At 50.4% G+C, this 20616-nt stretch overlaps 1 protein-coding gene across 1 annotated transcript in view; it reads right to left on the bottom strand.

The window, feature by feature from the left end:
- usp43a (ubiquitin specific peptidase 43a) overlaps nucleotides 1–20616 on the bottom strand; it is a 121391-nt gene that overhangs the window by 93266 nt on the left and 7509 nt on the right. Inside the window, exon 2 of the mRNA XM_061232263.1 lies at nucleotides 13149–13298. Within this exon, the coding sequence (XP_061088247.1) occupies nucleotides 13149–13298 (150 nt within the window). The remainder of the gene's footprint in view (nucleotides 1–13148; nucleotides 13299–20616) is intronic.

Raw genomic sequence — 20616 nt, 5'->3', positions numbered from 1 at the left:
AGCGACATATAGTTGATTAAGCAGGGAACTATCCTCCCCTGGAGCAATGCAGGGTTAAGGGCCTTGCTCAAGGGCCCAACGGCTGTGCGGATCTTATTGTGGCTACACAATAACCACCGACCTTGTGGGCCCCCGGTCATGTACCTCAACCATTACGCTACAGGCTGCCCCAATGCACAGGGCAGTTTACACTTTAGAGCACATGTCTGCACAGACACTCAATGCACAGGGCAGTTTACACTTTAGAGCACATGTCTGCACAGACACTCAATGCACAGGGCAGTTTACACTTTAGAGCACATGTCTGCACAGACACTCAATGCACAGGGCAGTTTACACTTTAGAGCACATGTCTGCACAGACACTCAATGCACAGGGCAGTTTACACTTTAGAGCACATGTCTGCACAGACACTCAATGCACAGGGCAGTTTACACTTTAGAGCACATGTCTGCACAGACACTCAATGCACAGGGCAGTTTACACTTTAGAGCACATGTCTGCACAGACACTCAATGCACAGGGCAGTTTACACTTTAGAGCACATGTCTGCACAGACACTCAATGCACAGGGCAGTTTATAGAGCCAAATACCACCCCACCTGCTCAGTTCACATTAATGGATTTTTTCACATGTCCACTTCACTTGACCGTGCGTAGTGGATCACACATAAACAAACAATATTTAAGCAGCTATATATACCCTCAGTGAGCACTTTATGAGGTATTTATTAGGCTTATTTTTTAGACTTATTACGTCTTCTGCTGCTGTAGTCTATCCACATTTGACACCCTGTGTGTTCAGAGATGCACTTCTGCATGCTAATATTGTAATGTGTGGTTATTTGCCTTACTGTCACCTTCCTGTCAGCTTTGACCAGGCTGGCCCTTCTCCTCTGACCTCTCGGTCTGGCACCAATACATACCAATCATTCCACGGTCAATATCACTTAGATCATATTTCTTCCCCATTCGGACATTTGGTCTGAAAAACAGCTGAACCTCCTGACCACGTCTGCATGCTTTTATACATTTAGTTGCTGCCACATGATTGGTTGATTAAATATTTGCATTAACAAGCTGGTGTAGAGGTCTTCCTAATAAAGTGATCAATGGGTATAGAATCATATATTATATATTACTCGACAGTAGCTAAAGGACTCATTGCAAAGTAAAATTAACTTAAAGTAAAATCTCTTCCTCCTTCCTTTTACAATAAGGTACTACAAAAAAAGTATTGATTTTTATTACAGATCTTTAAAAAAGAGACAAAGTTTAGATGCTTCTGAATATTTTAAAGCTTCCCCGAACTATTCAAGGGCACTTTGAAATATTTACAGATTTAATCAAATGTTTCCTAAGAAAAGCGCTAAATATTTCAGGCGGGACTGAAAGCCATTAGAGGCCTTCAGAGTGGGGACTCTGTGGAGGATGCGCAGGCTGGGGACGGGACCGTTTCTCTCCAGAGCCAAGCCCTACAAAACAAGCCAAATAACCCTGCTGTAAAACGCAGCTATGCCCGCTTGAAAATTGAGCTGGTGAAGCTGGTCTTTCTGGGTATGAGCTGGTCTACCCTCTGCTGCTGCCAGACTGTCTGAGCTGGTAGCTGGTCATGAGCTGGTCTAGTATGGGTATGAGTAGGTCAACCAGCTGATGCTGGTAGACTGTCGGAGCTGGTAGCTGGTCAACCAGCTGGTGCTGGTAGACTGTCTGAGCTGGTAGCTGGTCAACCAGCTGGTGCTGGCAGACTGTCTGAGCTGGTAGCTGGTCAACCAGCTGGTGCTGGCAGACTGTCTGAGCTGGTAGCTGGTCAACCAGCTGGGTGCTGGTAGACTGTCTGAGCTGGTAGCTGGTCATGAGCTGGTCTAGTATGGGTATGAGTAGGTCAACCAGCTGGTGCTGGCAGACTGTCTGAGCTGGTAGCTGGTCAACCAGCTGGTGCTGGTAGACTGTCTGAGCTGGTAGCTGGTCAACAGGGCAATCCACTGCTATCCACCTGAGCTCAAGGGGGCGAGGTGCTTCTTCCCAAAACGAAGTCTGAGATTTCTCAGACAACAAGGCCGTGATACGCGCAGCTGTAAAATATTCATGCGGCAGGTCTTACAAAAACAAGAAGAAGCTGCAGGATTTCCCCATCTCCGCCACTCAACCTGCGTCTACCCTGCTGTAGAATCCAGCCACGGGCAGCTCGAAAATCACCAGCAACCAGCAGCCTCAAAACATAGCTTCAGCTGGTCGAACCATGTTGAGCGGGGAGCTGGTCTGAACTGGTCTGCCAGCTACCAGCTGTTTCAAAACCTAGCTTGAGCAGGGTGGTTTTCCTGAGATGTGAGACCCTGGCTCCCCTGCCTCGTGGTTGCCGTCGGGCCGTCTCTCTGACACTCCGGTCCAAACGCCGTGATTGCCCCGGCCCTGGGCTCAGACGGATGAAAGGCTCTGCTCTGGCGGCCGGCCGGCCTGGGTCTGGACCAGCGCGGCTCCGTGTCCCCGGGGCAGCGGTGACGAGCGCACACGCGCTCCCTGGCACGCACCCCGCTCCCGCTTAACCGTTCCCCCGGCAGCCTGGGCCTGATGGCGGCGTAGGCCCCCGGATCGGGCTGTCCCAGACTGGGCATGCTGGGATTCAGCGCCCTGGAGCTGCCTCTCTCCAACATACACACACGCCCCCCCCCCCACACACCCCCGAATCCCAGAGCCACCGGCTGGGACCCCCAACAGCCTTCAGTCGCCAGGACACAGCTTTCCGCCCCGTGATTGGCTGTCGCAGGAACATCAATGGACTTGTGTGCAGTCTGTCAGGTTGGCGGGACCAGAGGACCTGGGTTAGTGTGCTCCTCACGGGCAGCCTACACCGGGCACCCTCTACCGCCCAGTTACCCCCAAACCACCTGCTCCACAACCCCTCATCTGCAGATAACACAACATAACATACTGAGGAGAACTGGCCATTCAGCCCAGCAATGCTTGCCTTTCCCTACCACTAAAGTGTACTTAATGCTTAGTTCACGTAAAAGGCTAGATAGTATCAAGTGCTATATCAAGCCTGGTCTTGAAAACCCTCAGCGTTTCCGTATTCCGGACACTGTCCTCCCTCTGCAGCACCATCACCAATACTCATAGCTCCCCTGCCTGACCTCTCACAACCCAACCCTAAACACCACTGTCCCACATGAGGTTGTGTCCGGTCACTTTGTCACAGAGACACAAGCTACATTATAAACCCACCAATGCTCAACAAGCAGCCCTTTCATCTCCTATTACACAAAGACATACATTCATTAGGCAGCAGGGGGGCTGCACACTGCTTCTGTAAACATGACAATGCCAGGAGGAAGTGCAAGAACCATAGTCTCTGTCTCTGTCTCTCTCTTTCCTCTCTCTCCCTCCCTCATCCCTCTATCTTTCTTTCCTCTCTCCCTCCTTCCCTCCCTCCCTCTCTCTCTGTCTCTCTCTTTTTATGGCTCCTGTATGGAGATCATCTAAAACAAAACGCAGGAGAAGCTGTGAAACGGCCCTTAGTGGTGAAGGCGTCGTGTCTGCACGGCATGCTGGGAAGAGAGGGTGAGGATGAGCTAGTGCAGACTGTCTCACTGCAGGGCAGAGAGGTGAACACTGCACAGCACAGCCTGGTTCAGACCACACACACCCACACACACCCACACACACACAAGGCACTGTGCAGTGATGAGGGAGGGCGGGAGAATCACACTCGCAAAATACAATACAAAAAAAACACTTCCAACCAAAACAAATTCTGTAATGTATTAAGTGCCGATAAACAATGTGATGCAGTGCAGGGTGTGCCTGGAGAAATAAGGGCAATTATCCAAGCCACACAAGAAAAATCATGAAGATATGCAGCTGGCAGTGTCGATGCTTGAGTTTCTTACAAAATAAAACCATATCACACACACACATTATATCTCACACACACACACACACACACACACACTCACAAACAGGCCCTCCAAACAGACAGAGATGCTTTGTAAGAAAGGGACAGCACTGCAGACCGCCCTGCTCAAACATTTTATTTCTCAATATCTTGTAAATAGAACCACATTACGAGGGAAGCTTTAAAAAAGACGCCTAAACGGCCCAGCATAAATAATGCAGGAAGCCGACTTTGGGAAAGGGGTTATATGTTAAGAAATATTTCATAATGCCACGATTTCAAAGTTTCTTTTCTGCGTAAATCCTATTAGGCGGGACAGGCGCTGGGATTATTCCCGCCATTTCAGGCTCTCAGGCACACAGCCGCATGTTTCCACGGCGATAAAAATAAAAAGGGCGACAATAGCCCGGCGCAAAAAGCTCCCTTCAGCCGGTTTCGGCGATGTGGGGGCTGGCTAAATATTACAGATGTGTGTCAATAGCGGCTCTCATTCCACCGCGGCCCGTGTCTTTATAACCCACAGCCACCCATCCACCCACGTTTGCACAATCGATAGTAGACATACAAAATAAATAAAAAAAGATACCACCCACAAAACAGCCCAGCCACTGCCTTTCTGTGCTCTCTCTCTCTCTCCCTTGTTTCACGCAGCGTGAGGTGGCCAGAATGGCTATATTTATTTTTATTTTGTTATTTTTGGTGTCTGTTTCTGGGTTTGTATTGAGGCTTCTTATCTCTGTTAAATAATAGGCAGCATTGTGTGAGTGAAGTAAATATATCTGGATGCCCGTAGTGGTTGTAATAATAAAGGTGTAGCACAGCTACTCTCTCTCTCTCTCTCTCTCTCTCCCTCCCTCCCTCTGTGGAATCTAAGGCATCTCAAAAATGTCACCGGGATGGTAATCGGATTGGCAAGTGTTGGGGTAGAGGGGGTGTAACCAGGGTTCATGCTTGATGTAACCTGCAGTACAGCGTCTGTACGCCGTCTGTGACTTTGGCCCTCAGGCTGGGTCCCCTCTCCACACACACTGGCCCCCAGGGGCCCCTCGCCGCACACTGGCCCTCAGGGGCCCCTCTCCGCACACTGGCCCTCAGGGGCCCCTCTCCGCACACTGGCCCTCAGGGGCCCCTCTCCGCACACTGGCCCTCACGCTGGGCCCCTCTCCACACACACTGGCCCTCAGGAGGGGGCTGGGGTCCCATACGTATATTATCATCAATCCATTTACTTTATTTCCTTCACGAAGGATACAATATGCAAAAATCTATTACATTTAACAAAATGTAAAATGTCAGATGCTGAAAGTCATTTTGTGGAACAGAGCAGTTCCAACTGCATTGCATCATTAGTAAGAGACCTGTCACTCACCAGGCATCTTAAATGAATATCATTTTCCTCTTTTGCCATAAATCAGCTATGGATTAGCACTTCAGAGATAGAAATATCAAAGGCAAAATCCATGTTTCTGTCAGCAAAGGAACTGCAGCAGCATCTATCTGAAGACTAAATTATGATGTCAGTTCTTTTAAACAGTTTACTCACAGGGCCTTTTCTCCCGCAGCACGGTGGGTGAAAAGGGCGGCCATTATCCGCGTTTAAAATGGAATAATGCGCACACAACCCAGCCCCAGCTCTGCCTCCCGCGCCTGTGCTTTCTGCTGTCTGCGAGGGAGGAAGACATTCTGAGAGGCCAGCTGGATCCTTTCACCAACGGCAGCGAAACCCGCCAAGAATAACAGCGTGAGCTCTGACAGAAGTTATTAATGAAAGGACCGGGTTCAACACCATGAGATCTTCATAGACTTATTCACAACAGAAAACCTTTCCGTGCAACGGCAAAGTTCTCGCATTTCAGTCAATTGCTCCTAGGTGTAAACTACATGCGGAAGGTAATATTTCAGGGTGCCTCCCCCAGCATAGTAATTGGTGATGACAGGTCCTGTCACATCACACATACTTCCAACATTTCACCCCGCTCCGAAAGCTCCTCTGTCTTCCTCCGCTCCGAGGACAAAGGCAGAATCCAGACGGACCGTATTCCTCTCCTCTCCCGCGGCAAAGGTCAGGGAACCGGAACAACCGGTCGGTCGAAGTGTCTGTTGCCTTCTTTCTGCGCCGTGCATCGCAGCTGACAGCTCGGGAAATGTTCACAATTTATCACATAGCCATTTAGCGGATGCGTTCTGACATAAGTGCATTTCACACAGGAGCTTAAAAACAGCTTACGATCAAACAGGTGCCGCTGTCAAGGCCTGCAAGATAAAGACTCATTTGTCAGCCTATTTTAGATAACATTTTGAATTGTAATTAAGACATTGAGGAGAGGAAACCAGACTCTGCTTTGCAGAATGACAGAGGTTTGCTCCACCACCGAGGGACAAGGGCACAGGAGGGCCAGAGCAACAAGGAGCAGGTGCTGGGAGCTGGGTTGGCTGGGGCAGCCAGTTGGCTGCTGGAGGATGCCTGAACAGAGGTGGGGTTGGAGAGTGTGTGGAGATAGAGCTCAGTCCTTGGCTCTGTATGCCAATGTGAGGGATCTGAGCGTGGGCCAGGAAAAGGGTATCCAAACCGCACAGCGTGTGTGAATATATGCAGGTCGGAGACCAGGTGGCCGGCAGCATTCTGCACCTGCAGCGGGGGTCTGATGGCAGAGGCTGTAAACTGGCCGGTACGATGCAACAGTCCAGACGAGAGATTACTAGGGCGTGTACAGGGAGCTGTGTAGCCCTCTGGGGTAGGGTTTCACCGCACGTTGTGTTGGGAGCTGCTGCAGTGTGTTCATAATCGTTCAGCAGGTTTTCTAGGGTCACAGCAAGGTTCTTAGCTTAGCTGGAGGGAGGACTCTTTGACAGTGATTGAAGCATCGATGTGTGGGGAAGCCCTTTGCCCAGAGGAACAGGAGTTCTGGCTTCCCCGATTTGAGTTTCGGGTGGAGGGGGGACATCGGCCAGGTGTGCAGAACGTGCCTGAACTTGGGTGTTGAAGGGAGAAAACGAGAGACCGGCGTGCCAACAGCATGGCAATGATATCAGGGTAATAAATACTTCACCACCAATAGCCTCAGTATGTGAATCACTGCCACCGCAGTCGGTGATGTCACCACTGTTAAATTGCATAGATCCTGTTTATGATCCTGCTTTGCCGTTACAGCAGGCTGTGCACAGTACAGGCACCACGCAATGACAATAAAATCACTGTTTGTATTTGAATTTGGATTTGGCATGGAGTTTGAATAAGTGCAGTAATTCACACAGGCTTGCTTCAGCTGCGGCCCACAGACAGCACGCATCAGAGATGGAGCGTCACCCTCACATCACACAACAGCAGACCTCTGCTGCACCGCTGCGGACCTGACCCGACACGGCCCCGCTGTGGCTGCCACTGCACTCTGTGTGCCGGGAGGGGGGGGGGGGGCACACCCGAAACTCAAACCTGGCTGAAGTGCTAATCCATAGCTGCACAGCTAAAGGGTGCGGGACCTTGTACCAGTGCTAGGCTAGCTTTAGCGTAGCATCTGCACCGCAACCAGACGTGTGGCACCGTCTGCTGGGTTCACTGCAAGGCGGGGTGTGGGTCCTTGTACTAGTGCTAGGCTAGCGTTAGCGTTGCGACCAGGCGTGTGGCAGCGTCTGCTGGGTTCACTGTGAGGTGAGGCGGGGTGCGGGACCTCGTACCAGTGCTAGGCTAGCGTTAGCATAGCATTAGCACAGCAACCAGGCGCCCGGCAGCGTCTGCTGGGTTCCCTGTGAGGTGAGGCGGGGTGCGGGACCTCGTACCAGTGCTAGGCTAGCTTTAGCATAGCATTAGCACAGCAACCAGGCGCCCGGCAGCGTCTGCTGGGTTCACTGTGAGGTGAGGCGGGGTGCGGGACCTCGTACCAGTGCTAGGCTAGCTTTAGCATAGCATTAGCACAGCAACCAGGCGCCCGGCAGCGTCTGCTGGGTTCACTGTGAGGTGAGGCGGGGTGCGGGACCTCATACCAGTGCTAGGCTAGCTTTAGCATAGCATTAGCACAGCAACCAGGCGCCCGGCAGCGTCTGCTGGGTTCACTGTGAGGCGAGGTGGGGTGCGGGACCTCGTACCAGTGCTAGGCTAGCTTTAGCATAGCATTAGCGCAGCAACCAGGCGCCCGGCAGCGTCTGCTGGGTTCACTGCGAGGCTGAGGCCCGGAGGTCAGCTCCCCCGCGGGCACGCTCCGGCGTCCTGCATTCATTATTTACGCCGCCACTGTGATCTCCCACCGACTGCCTGCAAACACCCACAGCAACGCACGACTCTCGGAAAGCCACCTCTTTAAGGTCACGCTCGATTCTCAGCGCCGCGCGGCAGGTAATGGGAAGCAGAGTGCGAATTACGAGCCGTTCCCGCGGCCGTTAGCCTCGCGCGGGCCGCGTAGGGTTCACGTCTCTGCGAGTTAGACGCGTCTCTATCCTGGGAGTGCCAGAAACCGCAGGACTGTTTGCTGCATGAGGGAGAGGAGGCCGGAAGCTTTCACACTTCAGGCGTGCTGATTGCCAGTTGACACATATAAAGTATTAAGATAGCTCACATCACTGCATTTCATTCATAGCTATGCACAAAAAGACCAGCGCCTCCGTTTCTCTGAGACTGAAAGGTAGACTTCTCACAGGCGAATGTACTTTGATGTTTATGTGCCTTTTGATGGATTCAGAATGTTTGTTTTTAAAGCAGGGCTCGACAGTATCCCTGGCTTGTGAGAGAAACCGCTCCATGTTCTGACTGAATACTGTGCTCGTTGATTTTTCCCCTCTCATTTGCGGGGTTGAAAACTCAATTGGTTGGAGTGGGATGCCGTCATATGAGTGGTGTGTGCCATGGCCAGTGCCCGTGCTACTTGCATGATGAATCGCTGTCTGACTCAGACCTGGGTCAAATACGTAACTGTTTTTGATTCAAATACTTTTCTGTGCGCCATTCATCTTTTCTGTGCGCACAATTGAGCCAACCAAGAGGACCAGAAGGCAGAGGTTTGTGCTTTTTGAGAGCATCCCATAGGTTCCAATACGCCAGACAAGCTCAGCAAAGCGTAGAAAAGTATTTGAGTCCAAAACAACGACGGATTTGACCCAGGAAGGTCTGCTGTCGGTGAAACACAGGGGATTGGGTCTCCTCAGGTTTCTGACAGGTCAGCAAGCCGCTGTCCTCTCCCAGAACATCCCCCACTCACAGACCGCTTTCAGAGCTCTGGTTACACTCCCTCACAGAATCATCTTTTATAGCAAGGAAAACTAAAAACAAATCCTTAGTGGAAGACTATGAACACTTGAGGGATACTTATAAGCAATCACGTGCGCTTGTGTCCGTTTGCTCATCAGCAGTCAGATAAAAGTTGTTTGGCCCAGCCGTGTGATAAAGATGTTTTGCTTAAGAGTTAAGCAGGAACAAGAAGAATATGTACATGGCTGGAACAATGTAGAATGTGCCAGGTGTACAGCTATGACGTAAAACACAGAGTACATACTGCATATCAGAGAGCTTGCTGCTTTGTTTCAGAGAATGCACCGTGTATTGTGAATTCTCTCCAAGCTGGTAGTAAGGAGTGCCTTATCACACAGGTCCTTTCCTTGACAATTTGGGACGTGAATATGGAGCACGTATTTGTCATCGTGTGCTTTGCGATTTCTGACCTTAAAAAGGGTCGACCATACTTCCATAGCGCATAATAAGAATAACTAACAGCTCTTTTATTCAGAAGTTGGAATTATAGTAGGAAGGACAAGTGGTAGAAAGTGGGCTCCCAGGATGAGGTTTGAAAAGCCCTGGTTTACTGAAGCCGTGGAAAAATAAACCATGTCAGCCGACATCAACCATGACAAGCTTGACTTGTCGCTCCACGATGGCGCAATAAGCTTTATCTCAACATCGCTGACATTTTTTTCAGTTTAACTGTACCTGCACACAAAGACTGTGCTCGCCAAGGTTGCTTTTTGATAACAGTATCAAAAAGCAACCCAGGAGAGTACAGTTTCTGCGTCCAGGTATGGTTAAAGTGAAAAATGTCAGCGATGTCGAGATGTACTGAAGGCTATATAGGCTAGTGAAAAAGTGCCCATTTAAATACCTTGCTCAAGCATACAGTTACCGCACCAGGGAACTGAACCTGCCATCTCTGAGTTACTAGCCCACTTCCCTAAATGTTAAACAACACTGCTACCGGGTTTTGGAACGGAGCTACACTACGCTATTAACATTTAAACGCTGACGGAAACCAGGAGGAACGGCCAATGCCATCAGCAGTCAGCGGGGGCAGCTGATGTTGCTGCCATTCATACGATGCAAATGCAATGGGGTGAGGTGACTTACCAAATGCTATACCAAAGTGTGGCCTGTAGCGTAGTGGTTAAGGTAAATGACTGGGACAGGCAAGGTCGGGGGTTCGAATCCCAGTGTAGCCACAATAAGATCCGCACAGCCTTTGGGCCCTTGAGCAAGGCCCTTAACCCTGCATTGCTACAGGGGAGGATTGTCTCCTGCTTGGTCTAGTCAACTGTACGTTGCTCTGGATAAGAGCGTTTGCCAAATGCCAATAATGTAATGTAATATCCCTTTAGGATTCAAACCCACAACCTCCTGGCTACAACCCAAACCATTGCTACACACTGCCCGGGCCTCCAGTTAATGACACACACACTGACCGGCTCTGCTCACAGTAACGGTCCACAGCACTGCATCTCTACCTCACCTGTTCATCGAGCTTCGAAGCTCTATAGACCACACCAGAGAGGACGCAGGACCTGAGGTGCCTATAAACCCTGTGGAGTCCCTTTCCTCTCCCACACAAATTGTCTTGAATCTTATGTATGCCGATATCGTTTTATGTTCTCACATGCTTTCTCGTGCAAATAAATCAATCGAATCAAATGAAATCAAATCATACGTAACGCCAACAGAAGCTGTTCATGGGAACAGAAAGGGGGGAAGCTGGGTATGAAAGGACCTGACACACTTCCACCGGCCCCAGCTGCAGGGACAAAGAGGCTTTAAGTTCCATGACTCACTCGCACTAAAGAGCCTGAGAGATTTACAGCTATTTATGTGTCATAAAGACTTTCCTCATTAACATAGCCAAATAGGAGGTTATTAAAAGCATCAATAAATACTTAATTAGAAGTTTAATTCTCTAATAGTAAGGGCAGTGACACGTAGAGTTCAATGAGGCAGCCCATGAATTATGGACTTTTTACAGCATCTCCGCAGCCTTGCCTGCAGATAGGAGATAAAAACACTCGCACATATCAGGCCTTTTACCTCACACAGAGTCGTACGAGGTCATTGTGAGCAGGGACCTCCAGATACCGCTGATACCGCTGCTTCCTGTGCGAGTTCTGCCCGCTGAACACACCCCTGGCCTGCAGCTGCTCACAGAGCTCAGCTATCTCCTGTTTCAGTTCATCCCATCTGCCCCAGCTCACATTCTCTTACCCCAGCTCATCATTCATTTACCCCAGCTCATACTCTCTTACCCCAGCTCACCACTCTATTACCCCAGCTCACCACTCTCTTACCCCCAGCTCACTCATTTACCCCAGCTCACCACTCTCTTACCCCAGCTCACACTCCATTACCCCAAGCTCACCACTCTCTTACCCCAGATCACACTCTCGTACCTATCACCATAGCATTGCGAGCCCACACAAGAGAGTATATCCAACATAACTTCATATGCACTATCCTGTCTCAAATAATCTATTTCCACATAAAGACCCGCAATTCTACAAATGCGTGCAGAGATGAACACAGTACAAACAGGGTGGGAAAAACATTAATTCCACTTGCTGTCGTCTCTCTCCGTATTCGGAAAACTGGTCCTCCAGACTGTTCCTGACCATGAAAGGCACTGCTGGAAGTCCCGCACTGCTGCCAGTTGGCAGGTGAGGCTGTGTGAGTGACAGACTCACTGGGTCACGTGTTCGCTGGGGCTCTTCTGGGGCATTGTGGGAGAGTGGCATGTCAGACAGAGCAGCTCATTAGGCGGGGGGGGGAGGACTCCTCATTAAGTCAGGACGGTAAACAATTTGGCATTATGTCTGGTACATGAAAGCACACCGACTCGGCAGAGAAGCAACAGAGACCGTCTGAGGGATGCTCCCCGCCTAGCCACCACGGAGATTTCTGTTCTCCTCTTTTCAGACCTCTTTTCTTCTCAGGAAGGCAGGCTGTATTTACGGACATGGTATTAGGCCTAAATCCCTGCGATAAACGCTGTGTAATGACCTGTGATATTGCACAAAATTCACGGAGTCTACAATCCAGGGTCAGGAGCAGAGACGGATTGCTGCAAGGGCAAATTCACTCATTAATAACAGGAAACCGGCCACTCACTTGTCCAAGCATGACATTAGATTCAATATTTATGTTTATGCTAAAACACAGTGGCAAACAATTCAGACACCCGCCGCTGAAATGAGGCAAAACTCATTCTCCATTCTGGCTCCAGCGCCCTAGTCACATGGAGCCATTTTGGTTCAACGTCAGGAGCTTCTCTCCACAGGGTTAATCGCGAAGAAAAACACTCAACACTACTGCAGGTTAAATCCAGCCATTCATCCATGTGTTTGTGTGTTACAGTCATAGCTTGAAAAGCCCAGAAGAGATTAATGAAGCTTGAGGACCATTTCCCCCAAATCGCCTGCTCTAGTTTCCATTTACTCCAGCCACTTTAATCCAGGAATGAAAGCTGTGAAGCTGTGGCTTTATTTAAGCACTGTAGTCAGGTGTCAGTGCACTCCCACTCTACAGGAGACTCGTGGGAATAAGCCCTGGAGGAGCTTCAGAGCGAACTCAGCTGGACACTCCACCACAGCCTTTAACATAACGGCAAAAATTTTTAATATCTCCTATTAAAATAAGCTCGTGCTTATAAAACACACTTTTAATGAGCGCTTTCGGATACCGAGCGCTTCCGGAAGCAAGGCACACTTTGGGGGCCCGTCCAGCTCTTTAATTCAGACACCCCTCCCTCCTGCCTGAACACGCATGGCACGAGAGCTCGGGCGCCCATCCGGCACGTTCCGCCGGCCTGGCGGAGCGAGCCCCCCCCGCGGCACACAACTCGGAGGGAAGAGAGCAGCACCGCCAACGGGCGGGGACGCGGGACTGGCACACGCCGGCGCCCGATACAGCCGTGGCTGACTGCGTCACACCCGGGGGCCTGAGCGCTGGGCCGAACGGACGCAGAGGAGGCCCCGCTCTGCCGGGCGGGCCTGAGACGGGCCCACCTGCTCCTCCTACCTTTCCAGCGGCTTTCGCCTTCCCGTGGTTGTTGCTGTTCGGGGCGGAGCTGGCGTCTTCGTGCATCCGGTCCAGCAGCCAGAGCAGGAACTCCAGGGCGTCGTGCTGGGAATTCCCTCGGAACTGGGAGCCGTACTTGGACACGATGCTCTGGGGGGGGGGAGAGAGAGGCACAGGATGCATCTGCGCTTAATGCCTTCCCATCATGCAGCGCTAGTCAAAACAGTCCGCGCCGGTAGCCTCTCATTTAACAGGCCGGTTCAAACAGGCTGCGTACCTGCTCCTTGTGATGTCGCCGCCAGATGTGGGGAAACCACAGGGAACATTAAAATCAGGCTTACCTCACAACAGGGCCTCGGGTAGTGCATCAGTCTCATCACACATAACTCCTATCCGAGGTACGCGAAGAGAGCGGTTGGGGAAACGTGTAGCCGTGCGCACAGCGCTTAGAGGTGGACACATTTGTTTGATGTGCTGCCTGCCCATGATGGGAAACCAGAGCAATTTCTGGTGCATGAGAAGTGTTTTAATGAAAGCACCTGCAGTCGGCCGGGAGTCCAAAAAACGAAAATAAGACAGCGGGCCTTTCCTTCTGCTCATAACACAAAACACTCAGCGGGAGTTCAGCCAGATATTTAGCAAACAACACAGATAATGACCTCCACTCAACCACCCCCTGCCCCCCCCCCCGCCTGTTTCACTACGCCCCCCTGCCCCTCTACCTCAGCCCCATACTACCGACAGCCCCCCACCACCCCCCCAGCTCTCCACGCTGCTGCCAGCTGAGTGACAATTAAGCACCATGAGAAGGCCATCAAAGCAGGAGATGTTTAAGCCCTCAGGCACAGGTACGAGCCTCCAAAGCAGCGCTCTGACAACTCAAGCCTCCCGTGCTGTCCCCCTCCATCCTCCCATAGCCCCCCTCCATCCTCCCATCGCCCCCCTCCATCCTCCCATCGCCCCCCTCCCTCCTCCCATAGTCCCCCTCCATCCTCCCATCCCCCCCTCCATCCTCCCATCGCCCCCCTCCATCCTCCCATCGCCCCCTCCCTCCTCCCATAGTCCCCCTCCATCCTCCCATCGCCCCCCTCCATCCTCCCATCATCCCCCTCCATCCTCCCATCGTCCCCCTCCCTCCTCCCATCCCCCCCTCCATCCTCCCATAGTCCCCCTCCCTCCTCCCATAGTCCCCCTCCATCCTCCCATCGCCCCCCTCCATCCTCCTGCACCCTCCACTCTGAATCAGGCCCTCTCCGCACATGCACGTCATGCAAATGGAGCTGAGCGAGGCCTCGATGAGATTTCACCAGGCCTCAGGAGCTGGCACCACAGAGGAGGCACCACTCCACACTGGCTCAGCGAGTGCAAAAGGAAGAGTCTCGCCAGCGGGCTTCAGTGTCCGGGTCTCTGTGGTACCGATCGCTAGGTCTGAGGTAGGCATTTATTCTCATTTAAAATATTGCGTATTACTGTGCAGCTATCAGCTAAAATAGCATCTGCAGTTGCTATTAAATGTAATTTACACGCACAGCCAGACATCGGTTTGACCAAGCTTGCCAGCTTCCTTAATGCCCTGAAGTGACTACAAGCATCTGTCTGTAAATAACTGTTTGCTAAGCTTCACAGCAAGGGACCAATACTTTTCCTTTATGTGAACAGAATGTGTAAAATGTTCAGCAGAGAAGAGAGAGGGTTGTTTGGGGTCTGCCTCTGCCAGTAATTCCCACTCCTCAGCACAGAGCACGACGGTTCCTGAACCAATAACACTCAGGTGAGATTGAGGAACAGGTTATTTATTTTATGTAAGTGAAATCAGGGGTTCCCAAGGTTTGCAGGCTGTACCCCAATTCAGTGTCATGTGGTGTTTACTCCTGCGTGCCACTTAAAGCAGACACCACCTCAAAAAGCTGAAATGTTTCCTGACTACAGAGCGTGCATGGTAATATAGACTACATCACAGAAAAGAGCACACGGCAAATAAACACAAGCATGAAAAGACTGTAGAGTTTGATCTGGCAGTTATTAAAACGGCCGCAGGTTTGGCGTTACCTGCCACTGAGACCCTGTGGTCTGCTGGTGAAATACCCTGCATCTGACGACAGTCACTGTGGGCACCGCGTTACTGCATACTGAAATATCCGCAGATCTAATGTATATGAAACGTATTGCAATATGTCACACGTTTAAAAATATATATATATACTGATAAATACATGTATTTAACCTATGCTATTTAGTTCGAAAAATATTATTGCAATATTAGAAAGTAGCCTATATCAAAATGCAAAAATGATAAATGGTCGGCATTTATATAGTGCCTTTATCCAAAGCACAACTGATGCTTCTCATTCACCCATTCATACACACACCAACGGCGATTGGCTGCCGTGCAAGGCACCAACCAGCTCGTCAGGAGCATTTGAGGGTTAGGTGTCTTGCTCAGGGACACTTCGACACGGCCAGGGCGGGGATCGAACCGGCAAACCCTCCGACTGCCAGATAACTGCTCTTACCGCCTGAGCCAATGTCGCCCTCGAGCCACAGCATATGTGTGTTCGGGGGAACGGAGGCTGAGACAGCCGGCAGCAGGTGTCCTGAGTCCCGCGGTGTGGACGGTGAGCTGTTAGCCGCTGATGAATGCGGAGCGATGTCCATCTGCTGCAGCGGCCAGGTGATAATGAGCAGCGTGGCCGATCAGGCCGAGGGATGAGGTCTTTAACGAAGGGTCACGCCGGCGCTGACTGGCACTCAGAACGGCAGGGAGAGGTGAGGGCAGGGAGGGTGCAGCAGCTCTGATTCTGAGATCTCACCTTGTCCAGCCCTGTCATCGGGTCTGTGGCACAGCAACACCTCTCAGGACGACCTGTCATTCTGTCATTCCCCCTGAGGTCAGACCTTCCCTGTGGTTCAGGCAGCAACGCAACAGAGGCTGCTGTGTTATACAACACCTCTCTTACACCCCACAGTCCTGTACCTCTCCCCTCTTACACTCACAGTCCTGTACCTCTCCCCTCTTACACCCACAGTCCTGTACCTCTCCCCTCTTACACCCACAGTCCTGTACCTCTCCCCTCTTACACCCACAGTCCTGTACCTCTCCCCTCTTACACTCACAGTCCTGCACCTCTCCCCTCTTACACCCACAGTCCTGTACCTCTCCCCTCTTACACTCACAGTCCTGTACCTCTCCCCTCTTACACCCACAGTCCTGTACCTCTCCCCTCTTACACCCACAGTCCTGTACCTCTCCCCTCTTACACTCACAGTCCTGTACCTCTCCCCTCTTACACCCACAGTCCTGTACCTCTCCCCTCTTACACCCACAGCCCTGTACCTCTCCTCTATTACACCCCACAGCCCTGTACCTCTCCCCTCTTACACTCACAGTCCTGTACCTCTCCCCTCTTACACCCACAGCCCTGTACCTCTCCCCTCTTACACCCACAGTCCTGTACCTCTCCCCTCTTACACCCACAGCCCTGTACCTCTCCTCTATTACACCCCACAGCCCTGTACCTCTCCCCTCTTACACTCACAGTCCTGTACCTCTCCCCTCTTACACCCACAGTCCTGTACCTCTCCCCTCTTACACCCACAGTCCCGTACCTCTCCCCTCTTACACCCACAGTCCTGTACCTCTCCTCTATTACACTCCACAGTCCCGTACCTCTCCCCTCTTACACCCCACAGTCCTGTACCTCTCCCCTCTTACACCCACAGTCCCGTACCTCTCCCCTCTCACACCCACAGTCCTGTACCTCTCCCCTCTTACACCCACAGTCCTGTACCTCTCCTCTATTACACCCACAGTCGTGTACCTCTCCCCTCTCACACCCACAGTCCTGTACCTCTCCCCTCTTACACCCACAGTCCCGTACCTCTCCCCTCTCACACCCACAGTCCTGTACCTCTCCCCTCTTACACCCACAGTCCTGTACCTCTCTCCTCTTACACCCACAGTCCTGTACCTCTCCCCTCTTACACCCACAGTCCTGTATTTCTCCCCTCTTACACCCACAGTCCCGTACCTCTCCCCTCTTACACCCACAGTCCCGTACCTCTCCCCTCTTACACCCACAGTCCCGTACCTCTCCCCTCTCACACCCACAGTCCTGTACCTCTCCCCTCTTACACCCACAGTCCTGTACCTCTCCCCTCTTACACCCCACAGTCCCGTACCTCTCCCCTCTTACACCCACAGTCCTGTACCTCTGCCCTCTTACACCCCACAGTCCTGTACCTCTCCCCTCTCACACCCACAGTCCTGTACCTCTCCCCTCTTACACCCACAGTCCCGTACCTCTCCCCTCTCACGCCACAGGGCCGGTCCGGCTCTGTGACTGACAGGCAGCAGACGCTCTTCCTCATTAAAAGCGCTGCATCACGCTGCCAGCTTCTAAATATAAACACAGGAGCCCCCCTACCTGGCACAGCTCATTAATTATCCTCATCGCAACAGGGACGCTAAAGGGAGGGGGCTAATCACCCACTACTCTTTCACCTCCACACACCCAAAGGACAAACTCATATTCATAACAAAAACATTTTTAAACGTTACAACGGAGCCCTAACAGTAGTGAACTCCTGGCCCCCTGCCTCTGCCTTTGGGCCCAAGGTTACAGGGCAGGGTGAACTATCGCTTCTAGCAAAGAGGGATCCTATGACATCACCTTGCATAGCGGCTCCAGGAGGATGCGGATAACGATCACTGCTGCGCACGCAGCCTCTCACGGATTACAGGGTTTGTCCTACACTGTTATTGTAACACCCTGGGCTGGTCTGCTTAGTTCATTCAAATTAAATGGATGAATTTCTCAGTTACAGGAAATATTTTCAACTCAACAGCCTCGTCATTGAGAAGCAGGGGGGATACGTGACAGAACACTACACTCTGAGGTTTAAAGTCCTATCAGAGAGAAGATCACTGTGCACCTGCCAAAAAACACACCGATCCGGCGCTCCTCCGAAACTGGCTGGTAAAATGAGACGGGGGAATCAGTCAGGACTGGAGCTCGTAGATATTCAGCTTTATTGCAAACAGACTGCAACGCTTTAATGAAAACAGACAAGCAAACAAGACTAACATTTAAACAACAACCTAAGAGTCAAACTGGAGGCAATGGTCACGCTTAGCCACACCTGAGCGACATTATCAGTTAGCCATTTCACCAAAAACCACAAATAACAAATAACAGCCATAGGCAACCCACAAGACAATAGACAGGTAAAAAAAAACAGAAATCATACACATAGAAGTAGAACAAAAATATAAAACACATGGAGAGAGTGGAGACATCGCACAATACGCGGTTACGAAAAGCAAGATTAAAGCACAAGAAGAGACATAAGCATAGTATATTTGAGTTGGCAGATATATCAACCCCCATTTTTTAGATGAGCACACAAACAGCGAACATTGTGACATCAGACACTAACAGCCACACAGATGCCAAAACAATGCCTGGGCGCCTTTTTTCTTCAAAACAAATGACTGCGGTGATGAATATATCCCTGTCTTCTGATTATATGGTTCCAGACCAGGACCAGAACTGCATGGTTAAAGACTACCCCCCTCACGTCTCCCCCGCTGTCTGGTAAGTGTTCTTAAAGCAGGACATTATTTCACAGCAAGGCTTGCAAAAACAGCAATACAGGCATGGTCATCAAAAATTAAACAATGAAAACAAAACAATGTTCCTGAAAACAGAACCTCCACAGGTCACTGCCACGACAGCGAAAACTGTAACTACCGCGCGTGTGCGTGTTATCAGCATTTGTCATTGCAAGATGACAGAAATCTCTCATCAGTTTATGAATTTGATGTAACGACTGCCACTTAGCAGAGCAGTTCTTGCAGTGCAGTCCATATACTTGTATGCAGTGACACATTTTTTTGTAGTTTTGGCTCTGTATTCCAGCACATTGAATTTGAAAGGAAACAATTAATATGGGGTTAAACTCTCATTGGCACATCTCTGGTCCTCATGTTGATAAACACAATGACAGACACCAAAGGCAATCAAAAGCCTAGAATCAAGGCTAGATAGTAGAATCTCTCTTAAACCTCAACTAAGGAAGCAACTGAACCCACCTGACTAATTATAAACCCCTGTAAAGCAATTTGTCCCAAATATTATGGCGCCGTGAAATGGGGTGACTACTGTATGTATAAAAAGGGATGTAATTCCAACACGGTTCACTTGATGTGGGTGAAAATACTCTCAAATTATAATCTGCACTTATATTACCTCATATTATTAATTGTTTCATTTCAAATCCAATGATCTGGAGTAAAGAGCCAAAATTTCAAAAAAACATTGTGCCACTGTCCACACACTTATGAACTTCACTGTATCTGGTTAATAAACTGTGTGTATGGACTATGCTAATAGTGCATTCTGGGTAATTCACTACTTCAATTAAAGACATGCTGAAATTCACCTTTTCCTCAATATAGGCAATTAGCATTTCAAAGCAACCAGTCTGTTAACTCCCCGGATTGGGACACCCACATTTTAACAGTCAAACAGAGAGATGGAAAGATAGGCAGAGGTAACAATCCCCACAACCCACTTTACTTTGTCAAACTGCTGACCATAAATACGGGCATTAAGCGACACAATGTCTGAACCCTGTGTCTGAACCCGCTGTCTCCACTGCGAGAATGGGGCTATTTAAGCAAACACAGTTCAGCCATTAACCTGGCTTGTCTCCAGAAGAGGCGGGTGGAGCCGGGACCTTTCACCTAAGGCCACAGGTTGGAGCAAGGCTGGAGTAAATGGAGTCGGGGGGTGGAGAGTAGGAATTCAATCTAAAAACCACGATATACTGATGTTATTTTTTTCTATGAACCATCACACCTTTGCCTGTCAGTAACATGAGCAAAAAATGTTAATACTGTCAATCATTTTCAGTAACATCTCAATATCAAGAAAGAGACATGACAGATAAACGGCAGCCATTGATAACACCATGTGCAAGATGTTAACCCACTAGAGTTAACCTTTTCACCCCACTCATGACCCCACCAGTGTAAACACTGGGGCATGGCAGGAAACAGACAACCACCCACCGTAGCACACATACCAAAGACACAAGCTCTCCAAAACAAGATTTACGCCACCCCGTGCAGCCTTCAAAATGGACGCCATCACATTCCAGTATGACAGGTTGAAAGCAACGACAAATGTACTGCGAGGCGACGGGAACTATTTAAGGGTGTCTGGGAGTGCCGCTAGCGTAACCCCCAGCAGGTGTGGACAGAGTGCAGCTCCACGGCCCATCTGTCCTGCCAATCCCCTTCCTCACATTGTCCTGACCAGGTGGACAGAGGGGGACCAGCCAGCACTTAAAAGAGCCTTGTTTATTTTCACAAACCAGAAGGTAAGCAGACCCTGATTATCCACGGACATTCCTTGATTATGGACACTATTAACTACTCAAAGTGTGCACTCTTATCCAAAATGCA

Source organism: Conger conger, chromosome 2 (assembly GCF_963514075.1).
Source record: "Conger conger chromosome 2, fConCon1.1, whole genome shotgun sequence".
NCBI classification, from domain to species: Eukaryota; Metazoa; Chordata; class Actinopteri; order Anguilliformes; family Congridae; genus Conger; species Conger conger.
Note: the sequence above shows the minus strand (reverse complement) of the source record. Positions and strands in the feature narration are given on the sequence as shown.